General features: G+C 39.8%; 1 protein-coding gene across 3 annotated transcripts in view; it reads left to right on the top strand.

Annotated features, from left to right (window-relative positions):
• The first annotated feature begins 2,718 nt into the window (after nt 1–2,718).
• ATP2A2 (ATPase sarcoplasmic/endoplasmic reticulum Ca2+ transporting 2) overlaps nt 2,719–22,674 on the top strand; it is an 80,386-nt gene continuing 60,430 nt past the window's right edge. For 2 of the 3 annotated variants that reach the window (XM_075059872.1, XM_075059871.1), the window contains exons 1-4: nt 2,720–3,590; nt 4,577–4,594; nt 4,694–4,776; nt 15,109–15,213. In XM_075059872.1, the coding sequence (XP_074915973.1) occupies nt 3,473–3,590; nt 4,577–4,594; nt 4,694–4,776; nt 15,109–15,213 (324 nt within the window). In that variant the 5' untranslated portion in view covers nt 2,720–3,472. Of the gene's footprint in view, nt 3,591–4,576; nt 4,595–4,693; nt 4,777–15,108; nt 15,214–22,674 lie in introns of all 3 variants that reach the window. The other variant, XM_075059870.1, reaches the window with a different exon arrangement.

A 22,674-nucleotide genomic window follows, 5' to 3' on the forward strand; every position in this document is an offset into this window, starting at 1 on the left:
CTTATCGTCAGATTGTCCTGGTTCCTCAACATCTGGCACGGACTTTGTTAATCCGGGTGACAGCCGAGCCGGCATGACTCTCCTAGTTCGTGTCACTCTCATATTTGAGGTAGGCAGGTGAAGCGTTAGGGGGTCTTTTGCCCTACACTGGAAAGTTGGGTACCAACCGGGATTTGAACCCCGGTCTCTCGTATCAAAGGGCGGTCTCCCGTATCAAAGGGCGGTGCTCTTAACCACTACACTATCCAGTCACTGAATATATATGAATGATAGGTACACTCAAGACACCATATATATAAAATATTATATATATATATAGTACTTGAGGTCTGCACCATGTGTCAGATTGATATATGTTGGCATGCTGTGTTGGTGTGACGTGTATTGTATTGGCGAATCGGTCAGTGTGTTGTGTGTGCCCCAATTTGGGATGTGGTTGTTGTGTTGTTTGGTGTCATTGGTGTATGTCAGTATGAGTTGTGTATATCATTAATTGTTTGTATCATTCAGTATCGTGTACGCACATTTCATTGGGAGCATATGTTGTGGTGTGTTTGGGTCTATGTTGAAATACAGGTGCATTGGCCTGTATCACATATGTGCATGTGTGTGTCAACTGATATTGAATGGTGGAGTTTGTATCAGTTAGGTCCATGTCATGTGTTGGTCAGGGTGTATGTGTGTGTACTGGTGTGGGGTGCCGGTGTTGTGTGCTTTTTTTGGGTGTGCTGAGAAGTGTCAAGTGTATGTGTATATTGAGTGTTATGTATTTGTCTTGGCTGGTGTCACGTGTGCATAAAAAAATTGAGGCAAGTAAAAAAGAACTGAATACAAGACAAAAAGTAAATTGTCAAGTTGACACATTATATATCTCCCTAATACCTAGTTTGTCCTTTGTCTGGACACTGTCTATTTACATTGAAAGCTTTTTAGGGGTCAACTACACTTCTGCAAACAATGTGGCACATTTCAGCATAGATGTAATGTCTAGAGGAAATAAGGGAGACATATCCCTTGCAACTTTTTATTCTCATGTTGACTTCCACCTCAATGTGGCTGCAGGACTGAGGTATTTTCACTGCAGGTCCCACACAACCTTTCTTATGTGATTGCACCTCTGCACTTTGGGTACTTCAGAATTAAGAAATAATAATGTATTAGTGATGGTGCATATATTGTCTATATTGGTGTTAAGGATGTGTGTACAATATGTGGTGTCAACTCATGTGTGGAGCAATTTTATGTATACATATATGAGTCAATATATATATACGTTAAATTGGTTGGTGCTGAGTACTTGTAGGATATGTACATTGTGTGTGGTTGTGTGTTATTCGGCATGTAAATTCACACTGTCAATATTGTGTGTCAGTCAGGGTATGTCTATACTGCAATCACAAGTTGTAATTGTAGCTTGTGTAGACATACCAGAGCCAGCTTTAACTAGCTAGCTTGGATACCAGAGCAATGAACATGTGGCAGTGCAGGTTAGCCACCTGAATAATTACCCAGGGTTCTGTGCAAGCTTGTCCAGACCATGCTAAAGCCTGTGTGGCCACAACTTCACTGCTCTGATACCTAAACTAGCTAGATTAAAGCTAGCTCACGTATGTCTACATAAGCTGCAATCACGCCCCGCGATTGCATTGTAGACATACCCCTAGCATCAGCTGGAGTTGGTGTGCGTCAGTCAATGTCATGTATTATATATTACTTGAAGTTTGAGAATTATTATGTGGTGTGGGTATCACTGTTGCCAGTCAGAGGTTGGTTGGTGGGTGTTGGTCATTGATACTGTGCATCAGATAGTTGGTGGCATGTCGCACATGTGTCAGTTTCTAGGTTAGTCGTTATGTGTGTACTGTGCACCAAAGGTGTACGTGTGTATGCATTAGTGTTGGGATGGGAATCGAGGCTGTGTAAGGGGTGTTGAGTGGGTCTGTGGGGATCTAGTTAATGTTGGGATAATGGCTGGGGAGGATCAAGCTGCTGATTGTCTGGGGCAGTGAGACACTTTTACATCACACCTTCCTCTTTGCTCCACTGGTCCCCTTTCTCTCACCTGTGTTGCCTTCCATGCAAGCTGGGGATCCTGTCAGGATGGGGGGAGCCCCCCCCCAACCTGCTGGGGGTGCGGCAGCCAGAACAGGGGAAAGCCCCTCCACCGGGCCGGGATCCTGACAGAACAGGAGGCAGCTCCCTGCTCTGTGCTGGGGGGGGGAGCCTGTCAGGACGCAGGGGGCTGTCAACACAGGGGCCGGTCAAGACAAGGGGCCGCCCCGTGATGTGGGGCTGTCAGGACAAGCCCCCGCGTGTCGGGCTCCGGGTCCTATCTGGGCATTAGGACAGGACAGTCTTCCACCCGCCCCGACCGTAATGAGGTTCACGCAAGGGCAGGGAGCTGTCTGAGGGTCACGCCGGGACAGGCCGCCAGCTCACTGCAGGCTGCTCCCGCCTCCCAGGGCAGTGGCCAAATTACGTTTCTCCATGCAGGCCTCTCTCCTGCGCCCGCCCGCATACTTCTACCAGCGGCATGGGATACAGCGCTCCGCAGAGTCGCGGTGCGGGCGGGCCCCTTTGCTTGTGGCGTTTCGGATCCGGGTTCGTGCGGGCGGGGCTGCTCCCTCCTCCCCGCTCCCTGCTCCCTGCCAATGAGCGGCGTCCACATGCTGCGGCCGCGAGAGGGGCAGCGGCGAGCTGCCTCCGATAAATTCTATTAGAGCAGCTGCCGCTGGCTCAGCTCGCGCTGGGGAGGGAACGGAGCAGGAGAAGCAGAGCACCGGCTAGCCGGAGACAGCGGCCTAGGCTACACCGCCCGCTGGAGAGCGCCGGGAGCGGCTCCCACCCTCCCCTAGAGGGGGCAGTTAACGACCCCCAGGGCAGCTACGCCCCCTAGAGGAGACAGGGCATTTCAGACCCCTCAGAGGAGAGCGGGGGTGATAAATTACCTTATTACCCCTCGTAGCAGCGAAAGGGACAATTACTGTCCGTCTGAGGAGAAAAGGGGACAGCTCAATTCCTTCCCCGCGCGCCCCACAGTGCCGGTGGGGGCGGTTGTTACGCTAGCACCCCCCCGCAGTAACTCTCGGCATTGGCCTGGCGTCTGAGAGAAGGGAGTGATTTTGTCTCGTGGCCCCCAAACGGCTCCCGGAGAAGGAGGTGCAGCGGAGCCCCTTGCTTAGCTCAGGGCGAGGAAGGGGGCGGTTGTGTTCCCTCAGGGGCGTGCGGGGTGGGGGCGAGTCCCCCGCCGGTACGGAGCGAAGGGGGGTGCAGGTGCTGTGACCGTAGAGGCGCGCTCCTCGGATCCCTATTGTTGTCTAGGTCTATGCTGATAATCACCCGGGGGCGGTTGGGGACCCATAGGGGGAGAGAGAGAGGCACCGAGCGGGCTGAGTGGAGGGCTTGCTGCTGCTGTTCCTGCTGCTGCTGAGAAGAAGGAAACGGAGGAGAGACACCATTTGCCGGCCCGGCCATGGAGAACGCTCACACCAAGACGGTGGAGGAAGTTTTGGCTTATTTCGGCGTGAACGAGAGCACTGGGCTCAGCCTGGAGCAAGTCAAGAAGCTCAAGGAGAGATGGGGCGCCAACGGTAGGTGAAGCAACCCCCACGCCAGCCGCTGCCGGGGGGATGCTGCTGCGTGCTGGGATCCTCTCTCTCCCTCTCATCCTCCTTAGGGCCCTGTTGCAAGGCCTAACCTATGTGTGCAAAGCCGGCATCTGACTCAGGACCCGGAATAGGAGCGAGGGAGAGAGAAGATGGCTGACTTGAACTCCACCTCGTGGGGTTTTTTTATACCCTAAGCGCTCGGGGTTGCTTCAGCATGGAGGGTGCCACCTCCGTTTCCTTTCACCTTCGTGGGAAATAAGCTTCGATCGTTAAATAAAGCACATGCTTTTTTAATGTGCCCTTTTTATTATTTACTTGACTTTCATTTTCTTCGTTATTCCCAACCGTCCCACCCAAACGTCGTTCTTTGACTTTGATAAAAAGTGTGTTGTGTTTTTTTTTTTTTTTGTTTAAAAAAATTGTTCAGAAACAGCGCGGCAGAGCTTTCTTTTCTTTTGTGTCCGTTGTATTGAAGAACAGGCTTACGGAGAGAAATAATAGCAGGTGGGGAGACAGCAATTCCTAAATAGAAAGATGAGATACGTCTTATATTTTGGTAAAGTGAATGTACAGTGAAATCAGTGTTCTGCTGAAGTCTGAAAAACGTTTGAAGCCTGTGATCCTTTGTATGCAGCAGCACCAGAAGTAACATAGCAGGCATGAGTGATGACTTGGCTGAATTGTAACCTTACTAGATTGCTGCTAAAATGTATTTGACATAAATCGCGGAATTAGCGAGGCCCATTCCAGTTCTTCTTGATGGAAGGAGGCACTTTAATTTCATTACTCAGCGTTGCCTTAAAATTTGAATTTCATATATATATAAAATTGGGTAAAATTTAGTTTCGTAGCATTTTAGCTAGCTCTGAAATAATCTTTAATGATGGATGCTTTATAGTGGCTACTGTAGTTATCTAACAGTCTTTTCTTTTTGACATGCTCCTTGGGAAAACCTATGCTTCCTGCAGAATTACCAGCTGAAGAAGGTAAGCAAGCGTGTACAATCTTCTAATGTTTCTTATCCATACTTTGGATCTTTCTGTGTATATTTAAGATGCAATATGTCTGCCTTTTATATCTTGCAGGAAAATCCTTACTTGAGCTTGTGATTGAACAGTTTGAAGACTTATTAGTTAGAATTTTGTTGTTGGCAGCTTGTATATCTTTTGTAAGTATAAAATGATTGTTTTTTCAGACTTTGGACCCATTGAACAAATGAGGCTACTGTGTGTATGTGTGTATGTATGTATGTGTGTGTGTATATATATATATATATATATATATATTTTTTTTTTTTTTTTGAGGGACAGGATTATTAAGTTATTTTCTTGCTTACGCTAGTTCTTTTTATGATGTGGAAAAATAAATTGCATGCTGAGTCTTAAATTGGTTATCTTGCTAAGATTAACTTTTGCGTGTTTTATACATTAATTTTCCGTATTCACTTCATGTATATAAATCTTTCTTGAATACATTTAAACTAGACATACACAGACCTGTGAAAAGCATACATATAATCCATCATATTTTTTGTGTACCTAGTCGAGATGGGATTTCCCAACCTTTCTTTTTGTTGTTGGCTTTTTAAACCAACCTCGATTACGAGTTTAACAGGTCATTCTTTTTGCTTTTGAGTAAATCCTTTATCAAGCTAAATGGATGATCATTGGAAGAGGTTTTTGGATAGAATGCAAACTGTAAATAGAATTTGCATGGGGAATATTTCAGTTGCCTTTCCTCCCTGATAATAGCAAGGTGACAGTTGTTGCTTTTGACAGTGACAAGAATGATGACGACAATGATGGCACCATTGTTGACCAAATTTGGTAACTGACCTTTGGATAGTCTTTTTGTAAAGTGGACCCCTCGTCTTGCATACAGGATTGAAAGGACAAGAAGCACTAAATGACCCTGGGTTTTGTTTTGTTTTGAATGTATGTTTAATTGGATAGTGTTTTGTTTTTTGTTTTTGTTTTTTTGCAGTATGTATGGGGTATATGGTTGCTAAGGAACTGGAGAAATGAATTGAAGGCTAAGTGCTGGAGGAAGGTGATGAGTCTGCATATGTGTGTGTTGTTTTTTTTTGTTTGTTTTGTTTTTTTGACAAGTTGAGGAATAGAATGATTGGTTTCTATTTATTTAAAAAAAAAAAAAAGCGCAAAACATTAGAGATTGTTAGTGAAGTCTACCAAATAGACTTTTACTTCCACCTAAAGAATTGTAGTATAACTCTGTGACCAGAAAAACAGGTGTTAGTCTTTTATAAGCTAAAAGAATAAAAAAGTGGATTTTGGGCTGATTTCTAGTGTTCTATTCCTCTGCCAAAGTTCAGCTAATCATGAATATAGACTGAAGCTAATGATCGATATTAAATTAAGACTATTTAAAATAAAAAAGAGGATGGTTATCCCATGTTGTGCCTAATGCAGTATACTGAGTTGTTGATTCTGGGCCAGTGACTGCTTCTGCTATCACAAAACTGACACACAGTTTCAAAGAAGAGGGCCTCAGTTTTGGTATGTGTGTATATAATTGCTAGCTGGCCAAGGATTGGCATTGAGCTTGCCTATGGAGACAGACACATTCTAGTCACTTTGATATTTCCATGGAGAAAACATGGCTGGCAGTAGCAATTTTGAGAAATGGGTTAACGTGTAGTTTTTCGATGGGGGGTAGTTTCGTAAAAGGTCTGAAAGTTGCATCCTTCATGAGGGTAGAGAAGGAAAGAATGATAGTAATAAAGGGTAGTGGAATTTTGTAGTGCATGAATTACTACTTCTAGAAATTTACATGCCACTTCATTTCCAACCAAATGGGTGAAGCTAAAGATCAAATTCAGCAAATAAGAAATTGTCTAGTGAGCTCAGTCCATATTCAACAGTGTGCTAAACTGACACAAGTCAAATAATATACATGGCCAAATGTACTTTGCTAGTATGTTTACTGAAATTATTAAACAATTAGACTAATCTCCATTTTCCAGTTTGCTGAAATTATTCTGCTAAATTAGGCAGTCAGTGTAATACAGGGTAAAATACTGGGATATCTGGGTTCTCTCCTGACTGCCACTGAGCTGCTCGGACCTTGGGCAAGTCATTTCAGTTTTCTATGCCTCAAGTTTCCTCAACCTTAAAAACAGGGATAATACTTATCCTCCTTATTGGAAAACATGTTAAGCCCGGGCCTGAAAATCAATAGCTAAAATAGAAATACTCCTAGTAATTTTTATTGCATTTACTCTATGAGCAGTTCACTCTTGTTTTGTTTCTGTTTGCTTTTGGGTTTTGTATTAGGATCAAAGATAACTTGTAATTTCTTCTGTTTTTTCACTCGTGGCTTGACATTTACTCTTTATAAAGGCTGTATTAGTCTTTCATTGAGTTCTGGTAGCTTTCATGCAACTGTGCTAAGTTCGTACAAATTTAGAAATACATTTGTTTCTATAAAATATTCAAGGTGATCGACATAATTTAAACTCCAATATTAGTTCTGAAAGCACTCATTTTCAAGTATATAGCAGCTGTGAAGCTTGTGGCCCATAACTGCCACCCTGGGAAACTTAAATGTTATGGGGAAAGATAAATTGTGTATACAGTTGAGGTGAAATGAACCTTTAGCATTGGATTGCTGTATCGTGAGGATGATTTAGCACAATTTATAATGTGTAATCATTGATAACTGGATGGGCTAAGTCTTGAAAAGCTGATGAGACTTTGTAATACTACGACAACCACTCTACAATAATATGCGAAAATCACCAGATGTTTTTTAGGTTACAAGGAGTGTACACAGAGCATATTAATTGATTTTTAGTTTTTAAAATTAGGTGCATCAGGGTTGCTTTGGTCTTAAGTTAATGTGAAGGGCTTTGATTTTTGGGATGTAGTATAATTTTGGGTGTGGGGGGTTGTTAGCAATTTTTGAGCTATACTTATCTCCAAAAATTGGATTTTTGAGAGGCTCTCTTTGCATATACAATACTGGGATGAGTAATCTCTTCGTGATTTTTCCATATTGCTCCTTAACATAATACTGTATCAAACACCACTACTTTAAAACGCGCTTAGGAACTTCTAATGCGCACAAGGAGAGTCCATATGAACCAATTAATATGCAACACAGTCATATGCTTTAGAAATCACACCTTTGTAGTCTGCATTTCTGCTCCATGTAAGCAAGCCCTTAGATACAAGGAACCATTTCTGGTGTTTTTTTCCAACGTTTATTGGGTAAACACAAATTTGTTTCTTGTGTTAGGGATGCTTTAGCAGCATCTTTCAGTTAAAACTGAAAATCAGAAGCCTTGGTTATGTATAGTTGAGTCTTTGGCAGCACTTTGGGGTTTCTTTTGAAACTAATGAACTTCAGCAGGAGTAAGATCAGAACCAAATTGCACAAACTTTGATTGTGTGTTCTCAGTGACCCTAAAATATTTTCTATAATCTTGTTGATCTGGGAGACTGTTACGACTGTAGTGCTTGGATAACATAATGCCTTGTATAGCAGTAGCAATAAGTAAAGTGAAGATTGCATAATATCTACTGTTCTAATCCTTGTTTTCAGTTTGTAACTTTCTGAAACTTTCACCTCAGCTGAAATTTTATGAACCTAGTCTCTGTCCAAAAATTAAATGTTCAGAAAGTTTTTGTAACAAAATCCTTTAATGCCTTTGAGTAAATGTGTGAGGGAAGAGGGGAATATACTTTGCAAAGACAGTTGTTGTTTAGTTTTAAATCTGAAGATTCTTGTTTGAATTGCATTAGTGCTGAATCACCTTAGAGACTGAGTGTTGGAATTGGGCATGGAAATAGTCCTGATTGTGAAGTGCGTTTGAGTGTTCTGGTGGAAAATGGGTTTTGGGTTGGGAGTTGTCTCTGAAAATCACACTGTGCCTTCAAGGAGGCCTGGCAGGACATGTGTGCCTAGCTGAATTATTTGTGCAGTGTAAACCTTAATGATGGCATGTTTTAATTGTGGCAGAGCTCCAGAGAGGTCTTTGTTCATTCACTGCTCATCTTGTAAGGTTAAAAACTGCACAATTCCTAAAGTTACCTGGGGTGGACCTTGCATGGTAGTTCTTTGGAGTGTATATTATATATGCACATAGATGTGCATGCATACATTCCATTTTAAAACTCTTTATGTTAAGGTTGCATGTGTAAGCACTCAAGTAGGGAATTGAAAGTTAAGCTTGCACATGACGCACCTGCCTAAAGATGCAGAGGCAAGGTATTACATACCTTTTTCTTATATATCATGCAGTAATATTAGTGGTTCTCAAATTGTAGTTTGTATATTGACTGGTAGTATGTAGGCTGCAGTCAGGTAGTACACAGGCTGCTGTATAGTACTGACATCATAACTCATTATATCTGTACTGATTTAAATTACTGAAATGGTACGCCAAGTACTTACTGAGTTGTATATGTGGTATGCTAGATCTCAAAGCCAGAGAATTGCTGTTCTGCAGCCTTAGATACACATACTTTTGTAACATTTCATTCTTGTATTCATAGACCATTTTCATTGTCCGTATTCCTCCAGTGTATCTCTAATGACTTAAAATACGTCTTGGAGAGGAGAAAATTTTAATTTATACGCCTGATCCTATAAAGGAATCTTTAGGCATAGACCCTTCCCAGAATGTCTTATCAGAATCTGTAGGACTTCACAGGGATCCATGTGGGCAGCACCAGTGCCTTAGTTAGTTCTGTCATGGTTGCAATTCAGAGGATGAGCTAGTTTAGCAAGAATTTACAGCCAAGTTATTTTCTTGTGTATTTAATCTATAATATTTTGTACAAGACTGGTTTACTGTGTAATGTCATCTAAATGACTCTAATAGACTGACATACACAGATAAGTACTCAGTGCTGTTCAGTGTGCTAAATGTGTATCTAATATTGTAGAAAAATGTTTGATCTCTTGGTGTGTTATAATGCATGTATACATGCAAGAGAGCAGAGTTAATGTAATCTACACAACCCCAACTTTAGCACTTCCTGAGTCTTGTACTTCACCATTCAACTTTAATGTTTTCCTAATGAATTGTGATAGTTTTTCATACCGGACACAGTGTAGTTTAGGGAAAGTATTTATAACTGGTTGCCTAAATTAGATGATCGTGAAACCAGCCTTATTTACTAATACTGCTACTAGCCCCTTTATACCAAATCAGAATTACAAGTGGGTGCTCTGGAAACTTACTTGGTACAAGGTTAGATTAAATTATATATTGTTGTGAATGTAGCCCAATAAAGATGTTCCTTATACATACCAATCAGGCCCATGTATAGACTTATCTTTCAGTCCTCAAGCATGCAAAACTGCACCATTGAAGTAAATAAGAATTTTCTGTGCAAGGACTTTAGGGTTGTCCTAAGACATCCTGAGAACAAGTTAACTGTTAGATCTGGAATAGTAATGACTACATGTTGCATAAGATAGGGATAGTGTTGGTATATTACATTAGCATGCTGTCAGCAAAATTCAGATTATGCAGTGTCACCTAAGATATCATCTGATGGGGAAAAATCACAGAGATTTAAGTAATTTATGTAGCTTTTAAAAATGTTGCCTTGTAGTAGGGTGCTGTAGCTGGGTAAGAACTTAAATTGCCAGATGCTTCTGTTTTTGTTTCTGCTACCATTTAAGTATATAGCAAAGCAATTGTATATTCAGAAACATGGGGCAGCACATAACAGACTGCAACTACCTCTAGTAACTCAGTAAAACTTCTCAATTTCCCTTTTATAATCATCACTGAGTTTTATTTTTCAGTAACAATTAGCAAGGAGAGTTTTGATCTCATGAGTGACAGAACTAAATTTGGGAGATATGAAAGAATCTTTATCTCTGGTAATTCCTTTGTGCGTGGAATAATTTCTTGTTGAGACTATTAAAAAGGGATATTTTATTTGTTTGATTTTAAATTAAACATGTCCTATTCAGTAAAATACACATTTGAATCAAATCATGCATTTTTAAGAGTCTAAACTGTACTTTAGAGAAATACAAAAAGGATAATGGTAATCAGGCACTGTTGGTTTGTCCAAACTATAGTAAATGTTAAAAATCTAAATGGCCTGGGAGAACAAGCTTTTTATTTCAGGAACATTGCACAGGTAAAAGGAGCCCAGTTTAATTGATCTGACCTTTTATCGGTAGGATAACATTTGATTTTCATATTTTGCCTCTAAGCTGCCATTCTCAAGTAAAAAACTTGCCTCTTGGCCACTGAGAACAGAATCCAGTTTGTCTAATGGATCAGTAGGTATAATCTCCCGAGCAATGGATTTCATCCCAGAACTTCCACTCTTTGTATACTGTATTCTATTTTTGTTGTCTTCAGAATGCTGTTCCTTCCATCTTTCCTAATAGACTAGTCATTTGAGACAATCATATGTGCTCTGGTATAAAAATTATTGAAACAGTGGGGATTTTTAGGAGTATAAATAGTTGCATAGCATTATTAATTTAATTCTGGGTTTTCTAACTGTTTTCATGACCATTCAATTTATTGCTGGCTGACTTACTTGAGCATCCTCTGCTTCTCTTAGTCACCTTGAGCCACAAGCACTCTTTGCTCATCATGGCATGTGTAATTTTTAGTCTTTGTGTATATTTCTACTTTAAAAAGTCCCATGGCCCCATCCTTGTTAAACTTTGCTTAAGAGGTTTCTGCCAACAGTTCAAACCAATTAAATATGGTTTGAGCAATCAAATGAAACGTTGAATCAGAGTTGCCCTCTAGATTTGTTCTCACTTTTCAGGTGTCAGGGCAGTATGTGTATTAGATATTTCCCTTAGGACTTCCTTTCCACTTAAAACAAAAAAATGCAAAAGCACATACTGCTTTTCTTTGCTTTTTAGCCTCTTAGGTATACAGAATTTTTTTTAATTTAATTTTATCAAAAGTATCGTCTCAAAACAATGCCATGGTGGTTGATCTTAATCATGTTCATTGTTATGCTACAATGATTTGATTACCAGATTTCTAGCAGTGAGGGTCATTATATCACTGGACCCTTCTTGTCTTTTTTGTTTAGTATATTGTAAGATCCTGAGCTTTGCTGATGGAACTGTTTGCCACTATAGCAAGGCATTTGTACAGTGCCTAGCACAAAGGTGTCCTGGTCCGTAATTAGGACCCTTGGGCAATAAAATAAAACAAGTAATAATTAATTATAGATTCTGTTACTTACCAAACTTTGGTTTCTGTTGTTCCTCTCTTTTAGTAAAGCAAAAAAGATGTTGGTAATGTTTAAAAAACTAATACGTTATTTATCTGTTCATCCCTGATCACTTGATAGTGCGTATTAAATCTAGGCTACTATACAGTTGTTCCATCAAATGTACATAAAGTTACTTTGACAATCTCCCATAACCTATTGTGACAAAAGAAATCAGACACTTGCAATTGGATGACTCCTGTTTTAACTTTTTATGGATACAGTCAGTAGAGCATCTTAACATAGCAAAAGTCTCTCGTTTTTAGACCCCAGTAATTATTCCTTGCTAACAAAAGTCTCTTGCTAATTGTAGTTAGAATTAATAGGATCACTTACATTTTGCCCTTGTCAAATGTTTTTGAAAGGTCTGTGTTTTGGGAACTGCAGTTGTTGAGCTTCTAAAACATCCGAAGGATTTTGATCTGGCTGTCGGCTTGACTTATGGTATCAGTACACCTGTGGTTAAGACTTGAAACAAGCTGTCACACTTGCTCTCTTAAGATCTCTGTCTGAATTTCAGCTGGTCTCTTAGAGCAGAGGTTGGAGTAGGCCTTCCTCCAGACATATCAGGTCCTCTGAAGGTGTTGTGCATATGACTCTAGATTGCACTTTGCATTTTGATGGATTTCTGTTAAGCTTGCACAGCATTATACAAAGTCATTGCCATCTGTACGTTAATCTGTTTGCTACAACATGGTGTGCACATTTAATTGTAAGCATTGGCCACGATTGTGGTTTTGCTTTTGCTTTTATTACAATGGATCATTGGCTTTGTTTGAATCAATGCCTTTCTGTTGTTAATAGTCAATGAGAGTTGCAAGGTGTGTGGTGTTTTGTTTTGTTTTTAAATCAATATATGTACTTGTGTGGCAGGGCTGTGTAAACTACTACAGACACAAAAAAGGGGCTGCCAATCAAATAAATTTGAGAACCACTGTCTTAGATACTTGATACTATTGAGCACAGGTGTACTGATACCATAATCATAAACTTAGAAGTTTCCCTTACAGCATTATTTTGGTTCTTCCTGAGACAGCCAGATCTCCGTGTGGCTTATCTAATATGCTGATATGAATATTGGAAAATGCTTGCATTGTCAGTGCTTTATATCTTCAAAGCAGGATTAACTATTCCTCATAGGACCTCAGATGTATTTTTCCATCGTGCATATGGTGGAGACTGACACAGATGCTAAGTGGCTTTACCAGGGCCACATACTGGCCTCATATACATGAGGATAATAAGATGTAACTAACAACTGTTGCAGTTCCACTGTTTGTAACAGTAGCGGAGGCTGTCTGTAAAAAGAGCTTGAACAACATAGTGGTTAAAAACACTAAAGTTCTGTCCAAACTGCAGCCTACACAATTCTGCCTTGCCAGTCACAATATTGGACATTTCCTCTATCCTAATAAAATGTGCTCTCATATTGGTCTTGCTTGGTGGTTCAGATTGTTTCTGTTCACGGCTCTCGTGCTGTTGATCCTTCATACTTTTTTAACATCCTGGAGTGTTTCACAATTGAGCAATAGTTCTAGGGCAGCATGCTAGCGGAATGATGGTGTCTTTAGTAATTGTTTGCTTTTTGGCCTACTTGGTAAGGTGCTTCTGAGTTGGTCAGTGACTCATAATTGTGTTGCCTGACTACTGGCACTAATTATTTCTACACATTGTTCCCATTTATTGTCACTTAACAGGCTTCCTGTTACTCAACGTGTTGACTAAAGAATTAGATTGTCTCCTCAGTTATTGCAGAATTTTTGCCTGAACTTATTCAATGAATAGGCCTTTTCCATATGTACCTGAAGTGCTTGAGACTGGTAAATAACAAAAGTCTAAAGAATCCCCAAACTTCATTTGAAGCCTTACAAGTATAGAATCATTAGGTGCCTTGTTCTCCTGCTTGGGAATGTAATTAAAGCTGAACTGAGGAAAAAGCTGCATTGTTAGATCTTTACATAAACCTCTCAAGTTGATTTAGCTCCCACCTCATTTTCTAATTAGGAATTTTTTGCTTTCGTGATCTGCCATTTTAATGTGACTGTTGGGTACCCTGACTGGAACGCTTAAGAGGAGCACTATAGGCAGGCATCTAAGTTCCCTCTAAACTACACAGCTGTGCAGCAGGCTATCAAGGGCCTCTCCCCTGATCCCAGCCCAGAGCCCGCACCCACAGCTGGAGCCCTTGCCCCCCACACAGCCCAACTCTCTTCTCCATCCCCCTCCTACACACTGAACCCCTCATCCCCACCTCCACCACACATCCCCACCATATTGGTGCACATAACAAATTCATTCTGCACATAGATGTAAAAAATTGGAACATTGGCAGGCATGTTGCTTTTTCAACTCTCTTCAATTTTATAGTTCAAGTTTTTAATTAAATTCATCTTCATCACCTTTTGTGCAGTCCCTTTTTTTAAAATGGGGAAGAGAGGCATTTCACTTTGTAGAATAAGTATTTGTAGAAAATCCCCACCACAAACTGATATTGACAAAGCGGGGAGACTACCATTTGTTGATATTGCTATTTGATGGCATGGTTCTGTACCAGAATACAAACCAGTGACCAGCCAGGAAAAAAGTCCAATCGTATTATAAATATGAAGTTGCAGTAATGTTTTTAAATATGTGAATATCTTGCAATGCCTGCTGCCAAAGTGCCACATGAATGCCTTTTCTCACTTTCAGGTGGCATCATAAGAAAGAAGTAGGCAACATTATCTCCTGTAAATGTAAACAAACATTTGTTTTAGCGATTGGCTGAACAAAATGTAGGACTGGGTGGACTTGTAGGCCCTAAAGTTTTACATTTTGTTTTTGAGTGCAGTTATGTAACCAAAAAAATCTGCATTTGTAAGTTGCACTTTCGTGATAGAGATTGCATTACAGTACTTGTATGAGGTGATTTGAAAAATACTATTTCTTTTATCACTTTTACAGAGTAAATATTTGGAATAAAAATAATATAAAATGTGCACTGTATACTTTGTATTCTGTGTTGTAATTTAAATCAATGTATTTGAAAATGTAGAAAAACATCTGAAAATATTTAATATATTTCAATTGTTCATTGTTTAGCAATGCAATTAAAACAGCAATTAAGATTATTTTTTAAAAAAATGAATTAATTTTTTTGTGTTAATCATGAGTTAATCGACAGCCCTAGTGATAACAGTATAGATATTTCTGTAAAAATTCTACAACTCCGTGTATTGTGTAATATTGGTGTATCTGTTGTATTACCTTAACTGTGATTTCTCTTACAGGTTTTGGCCTGGTTTGAAGAAGGTGAAGAAACAATCACAGCATTTGTAGAACCTTTTGTAATCTTACTTATATTAGTAGCTAATGCAATTGTGGGTGTGTGGCAGGTAAGCAAACATATTTTTATAATACCAAACCTCAGACTCTTTAGGCTTTTGATTAGTAGAAGCAGATGATGTTTGTACAGTACAGATTTTATAAGTAGTATAGGAATTTACCAAAAGTACAATGTTAACATGAAGTTATTCAGAACCAAAATCAACGTGTGAATTCTAACATGAAGTGTTGATCCAAAGCTAAAATGGAAGCTACAGAAATGTTAAACACACAACACAGAATACTTTATGGTTATGTTTGGCCATAGACTTGCTTTATGTATCTTTCAGCACTTTAGGAAAGAGGTTGTTCATAGTAGAAACCATTCATGAACATTGCTATTAAGTTTAAATAATTTATGGTGGTCTTGAACATTTTATTAATCACTCTATCCCACTGTTCCTAGCCAATGGGAGTTGCGGGAAGCAGCGTCCAGCACCTCCCTGCTGCCTGCGCTGCTTCCTGCAGCTCCCATTGGCCTGGAACGGTGAACCGTGGCCATTGGGATCTGTGGGCAGCTGTACCTGCAGACAGTCAATGTAAACACTGTCTTGCAACCTGCCAGCAGATTACCCTGATGGGCTGCAGGTTGCCCACCACTGTTTTAGAACTTAACCTAATTATGGAGTCACCACCAGGGTGTCTCCATAATATCGTAGCTTAAAGGTCATGCAGTTGGATAGATTTGGAAGTTGGACTAGGTAAACTACTATCTATGCAGTTTTTCATACAACCAATGAAATTGTTGCATGCAAATAAGATGTAGTGCAAAGTTGGGGATTGGGGTTACCTCAGATATACAATGGTCTAGGACTCTTAGGCATATATCTATGCCATGCTTACTGGAGCAGTACATCATGCAGTTATAATTCATGAAGTCAAAATGGCTGAGAACTTAAAAGTTGGGCTCTAACAGACTGCAGAATTCAGTGATTCAGCCTATTGATATTCTGAACAAAGATCTTTCAATCATGATTGTATCAGTTTCCGTCACTTCACACTGACTCTTATATTCTAGACTGCCAATCCTGGAATCTTATTGTATAGATATTTGCTATCTGCATACTATTAATACTAAAATTTAAGTTTGTATGTTTATCTTATTCAGTGATCTTTCTAAATACACCTGTACCCCAAAATAACATGACCCAATATAACACGGGTTCGCATACAACACGGTAAAGCAGTGCTCTGGCGGATCAGCGCTTCAGCTCCCAGCCGCGGCACTCCGCTTCTCACTGCCAGTGAATTATAGACTCGTAGACTTTAAGGTCAGAAGGGACCATTATGATCATCTAGTCTGACCTCCTGCACAATGTAAGCCATACAATCTCACCCATCCACTTCTATAACCAATCCCTAACCTATGTCTGAGTTATTGAAATCCTCAAATTGTGGTTTGAAGACCTCAAGCTGCAGAGAATCCTCCAGCAAGTGACATGTGCCTCATGCTGCAGAGGGAATCCTCCAGCAAGTGACACGTGCCTCATGCTGCAGAGGAAGACGAAAAACCTCCATGGCCTCTGCCAGTCTGCCCTGGAGGAAAATTCCTTCCCGACCTCAAATATGGTGATCAGTTAAACCCTGAGCATGTGGGCAAGACTCACCAGCCAGCACCCAGGAAAGAATTATCTGTTGTAACTCAGATCCCATCCCATCTAACATCCCATCCCAAACCACTGGGCATACTTACCTGCTGATAATTTGGCAATTGATCTTAGCCTAATTCTGGCAATTAATCAATCCCATCATACCATCCCCTCCATAAACTTATCAAGCATAGTCTTGAAGCCAGACATGCCTTTTGCCCCCACTAGATCCTAGAATTTGGCAAACTTGAACAAAGCTTCCAAAAGAACGGGTACTACGTCACTATTTAACATCACTTCAGCTTCGAGGGTGAGAGGAAAAGGTGTAAGGAACTGCTCTGCTTCCCACTGCCAGTGAGTGCGAGGAGGCTGGGGAAAGGATGCCCCCCATACTAACTTGTGGCGGGAAGCGGAGAGCCGTGGCTGGGAGCTGGCGGAGTGGAGCGAGCTGGGGCCAGGGGCTTCTCCACTTCCACTGCTGCTGGTGAGTGTGGGACCTCCACCTCCTCTTTATCTCCCTCTCCTCCCCCCGCCCCCATATCCTCCTCCAAGCGACATGGCTGGGGCTGGGGCAAGGAAAGTGGAGCGGGTTGGGGCTGCGGCGCTCAGCTTCCTGGCGCAGATGAGTACAGGGGGTGTTCTTCCCCAGCCTCCCTGCACTCACTGGCAGCGGGAAGCAGAGCATTTCCTTATACCTTTTCCTCTCATCCTCAAAAGCTGAAGTGATGTTAAATAGTGATGTTGTACTTGTTCTTTTGGAAGCTTTGTTCAAGTTTGTCAAAATCTAGGATCTTTAACTTATTTATTAAAGTAGTATCTAATTAAGTTTGTATAGGCACTGTACATAGAGGTAGACCAAAATCCTGCCACAAAGAAGTTACAGTCCTAAAAGAGTTCTTTTCCTAAAAAAAATTACCGGGAATATAAAAGCTCTTCCTCTGGTGTTGAATTGGAATAAACTAATATTTCATGTTGGTTTACACCACCCCACCCCACCCCTACCTCCACACGCTAAATCTAGTGAAGATGGGGGAATAAAGTTTACTGGAGGTTAGCAAGGTAACCATATTTATGCTTTGGTTTTACCCCGCTCTAGAATGCATGCACAAGTCTAACTTAGAAATAGAAAAGGCTAATGTGTAGAATACACTTGTTTATTGAAGAATCCTTAATAGACCAGCTTTTTCCTTTCAGTATATATTGCCGCAAGGACTCTGCTAGTAACTACTCACCTGAAAAGCAAGTATGACAAAATCAATTCAAAGAAAAAAATCCAAAGTGTATAATGGGCACTCAGCTGAAGGCTGTAGATCAGAAACCTACTGATTTCCATACTGAAAGACTGAGGCATTCTTTGAACCATTTAGATATATTTAAATGGTTGCGCTTGTGTGGTGATTTTATTTAAAGCTATTAAACCCCCAAGAGGCTTGCACTGAAGTCAGTGCACCTACATAATGCCTTTTGACTTAGATTTGTGAATAACTTGTACATTAGGAGAATTGTCCAAGAAAAATTAAATTCTCTTACATTCATATAATAGATTTAAAATAACTCTCCATCATGATGGCATTTACTCTAAACAGCTAGTAAATTCTAAGTGTTTTGTCATTGCTGCTATATTCAAACTTTTCTGTGCTGTTTTTAAACAAACAAGACTCTTGTGAATATCTAGTATTTTTACATACATAGTTCAGTAGATATGTTCATTGAAATTAATGGAATGTGTGGGTAAATCTACTGCACTGCTTTGAAAAACTAAGTCTTCAAAGTTAAGGTTGTAAGATCCTGCCCATTATCAGCCTGTCACCACAACCTCCTAACCGAAAAAAAAAAAACCCCTATAAAAACCCTTCTGATCTGTTTTCTCTATGAAATTACTTTCCTGTAATCTCTACCAAAAATAACTTTTTCCAAAAAAAAAAAAAGTTAAGATTTTACAGATGACTTTTTTTTAATTCACTCAATGCAAAAAAACTTCTTGTTTTCTACAGGAGTCCTTAATGAGAACCAGTGCAGAGGACTACTTTGTTACCAAGTTAGAGTATGTTTCTAGTCAGTTAGAACAGAATTGTGAATGTATTAACTTCTGTGTGGCAGAGTAAATATTACAAATTCTGCATCATCTGCCTAATCTAAACCTTCTAAAATAAAATCAAATGCTCTTTCATGTGAAGAAATTCTTTAAAATATTTTTCGCACTAAAATATGTCATCTCATCAGAGCCTCTGAGTTCTTGTTCTTGGCAGTTGGTATCTTTACACCTACAGACCTCCCACTTTAAAAATAAAGTGTAGGGTACCTCCATGATGACAGTCATTGTGGCACCTTCCTCCTTCCCTTCAGTCCCTGCTCTTGACTTCAGTAGCTCATTGCAGCAGCAGCATCACTGGAAGAAGGTGGCAGTCCCCCAACCTCCCATACCTGCTAAGGAAATAGTCCCTGTGAGTAAGGCAGTGGTCAGGATGGAAAGAGCTGTGTCCTGCAGGTACTCTTGTATGCTGAAGAGTGAGAATCTAGGAAGGTCTTACCTGGAGAGGAGGGCTATGGAAGTTGCTTCCTCCAGCCTGCTTCATCACAGGAGCTGCTTCTGTCTTGGCGTAAATCAGTGTAGGAAGAAACTTCTGTATGTGGACGTGTCATCTGAAGTCTGGCTTTCTCCTCCACGTCTGTCTTCCCCACAAGGATTCTCCTCAAATGCAGAGAAAACTTTAATTGGTGGTGGATATCTTTTTCTCTGGAAGATGGAGGGATTATGCTATATAATATAATTAAAAAGATGAAAATTTTTTACACTTTTCAGTGCCTATATCTAATTCTAGGGGATTCATCTATTCAAAACTATCAATTTCATACAGTTTAAAAATCTACAATATACTCCTATATGCACAAATAATAAAAACTAACCTATCCTAATGCAATAATCCCTACATCAAAACTTCTTCTGTTACTTGGTGATAGGTTGAAAAATTCCATAAGTAAATGAACTTGTGCAATCAGAAAAACTGCAAAAAAAAATTGAGGTTTTTAAAAGAGCAGAATAAAAATAAATAGCTTTAATTCATTATCCAATACTTGAACATTGTAATTCAACACAAAATAGAAATATAAGAATAAATTTGAGGCTATCCTGGGTGTATTGGGTTTAAAGAGATGTACTGGGTAAGGATGTAGTCACTATGTTCTTTGTTGGAAGAAACTTTAAATGTTTAAGTTAATCTGTCTTTAATCAATTTTTAAAAAACAGTTTCTCTTTCAGCCCTTTAAAGTTTTTAGATAATACTATTGGAGACTTTGGGCAGGAGCCCTGTCTTAACTCTCATGAAACTTTCTGTGTTTTGTTTCTTTTTTGTTTTGTGGGTGATGGAGATGCAATTGTTGACTGACTTAAAAAATAAATAAATAAATAAATAAAAACCAACCAGGAGTACTTGTGGCACCTTAGACTAACAAATTTATTTCAGCATGAGCTTTCGTGTTGTTAGTCTCTAAGGTGCCACAAGAACTCCTGTTCTTTTTGCGGATACAGATTAACACGGCTGCTACTCTGAAACCTGTCTTTTTAAAAATAAATAAATAAATTCTGGATATTTCAGAGAAAACTATCTTGGAGAAATGGATTTAAGCTTTTGAAGAGCTAACTTTAGACAATGAAGTAAAATTTATTTTTGGCAATTTCAAATATTAGATGGGGGTGAGGAGGCTTGTTTTCTGATGTGGCATTTATTTATGTCTGATGACCCATGTATTTTGCTCTCTAAGATAGAATTCATTTATTGAGCTGCTGACTCTGAAAACTGACAGGTTTCAGAGTAGTCTGTATCCGCAAAAAGAACAGGAGTACTTGTGGCACCTTAGACTAACAAATTTATTTGAGCTTAAGCTTTCATGGGCTAAAACTCATTTCATCGGATGCATGCAGTGGAAAATACAGTAGGAAGGGGGTGTGTGTGTGTGTGTGTGTGTGTGTGTGTGTATATGTGTATGTATAATATGTGTACACACACACACAACATGAAACAATGGGTGTTACCATACAGACTATAACGAGTGATCGGTTAAGGTGAGCTATTAACAGCAGGAGGGACTTTTTTTATAGTGGTAATCATGATCTCCTGTCAGATAGCTTCTGTATTTGATTTGATAATTCTTGTTTCTTTGCCCCTCAAATTTAATAGGGTCATTGAAACTTAATAGACCGCAGTTCTAACAAAATTGAAGATTCCTGTTACCTGTCTGTATATGTAGAGTAACCTGTGCTCATGATCAAGAGCTTAAATTCTGCTCTTCATCCAGTGGAGAGGGGAAATGCCATGGGTTTAGGCCATACTCCCCAGCTTTCTTACACCTAAGGTAGCTCATAGCTGCTAGTATCTATGGCATCCCTATCTCTCTCCCCGGCCAATTATTTCACAACATTCACCAGACCTGGCCATGAGCGATCAGTTGTGTGTTACCTGCTGACAAATTAGGCTCTAATGGCTCATGGTTTGAATTTCCAAAGATGATTATCTGCCTTTATACAGTTCTGACATGTACTAGATGATAGAACCTTTGGCAGCTGGTGTAAGTCTGGAAAAGTTGGTGTAAGTTTTGTATACCTAAAAAGCATCCTCTTAGAATGTCTCTACTCAACAGGGCAGACTTAAGATATCTGTACTAATATTTCTCTTAATTTCTCATCATAGTACTTCCATTGGTGGTAACAGCAGTAGAGCTCGGGGAGATTGGCTGCTGGCATTTTACTGGTTCTGTCATCTAAACCTAGACAATACTATGTTACTAGTCAATCTGTGCTAGTGCCACCTGTACTACTGCTACCTCACTGCTCTTTTTAGTGTATTAGATTGGTCAAATCTAGGAAGTGTGTATCTACTGAAGCTGGGAATTGCACCTCCCAGCTGCATTGTAGACATACCCATAGATACTTTAAGAAGAGAATAAAGTTTAAGGTCCATGTCATTTTTAAGGTCCAATCTTCTGTAATTCATTCATAGCTTAATTATGGAAAGAAGATTCAGGTTTGGTGGGGTGTTTTTTTTTTGTTTTTTTGGTTTTTTTTGTGTGTGTGTGTGTATCGATGCTAAAAATAGTTAAGTGCTTTGCCCTCTTTTCTGGAGCTCCAGCTTTGGCACTATATCTGGGAAGTTGTAGGTACTTTTGTTGGCAAGTAATGGGTGTGAAATGTCATGTAGTGTCCTTACTTTACAAGTGCAAAGAAAAGAGCTTTTGGACAATAGTTATTTCCAAGCTAAATAACAAAGGAGGAGTTGTAAGTGGATATGTCCATGCCTCTTAATCGGACATGATTCAAGTGTGACACAAAGGCCTGAAAAAGGGATACAAGAACAGTATTGGAGGAAGTTTAATGATTGGATTTTTTTCACTTTCTTAATTTCTATCAATAACTAGTGAAAACACGAGACTGATGTGGGATGGATGTCTATTTGAGTCTCAGAGTAGGTGTTCTGTTTAACAAAGCACAGCTGAACTAGGGTAGAAACATTTAGTTTTAATAGATGTTTCTGCTGGAGTGTTGCTTTGCATGAAAACATAACCGTATGATCCCTTAATATATAGTTTGCATGATCTCCAGCTACCAAAACATAATGGACGTTCTGGAGATATAACTGCAAATTTCAAGGCAGTGGGTTCTAGATCTTTAAGGGCTCACTAATATCTGAATTCTATTGTTGTGCTTTGAAGTTGCAACCACCCCATAATGGGATGAGTCTAATAAGTATCTATGTGAATGAACACAGAATAACCGAGTAAATAGTATTCATGTAATGCTACATGTGGAAAACTAGAAGGTGACTATTCTAGTTGTCAGAATTGGCAGTACCTCTAGCTTTTAAAATCTCATCTTATTTTTCCTCTTTC

The sequence above is a fragment of the Chelonoidis abingdonii genome, chromosome 22, assembly GCF_003597395.2.
Source record: "Chelonoidis abingdonii isolate Lonesome George chromosome 22, CheloAbing_2.0, whole genome shotgun sequence".
NCBI classification, from domain to species: domain Eukaryota; kingdom Metazoa; phylum Chordata; order Testudines; family Testudinidae; genus Chelonoidis; species Chelonoidis abingdonii.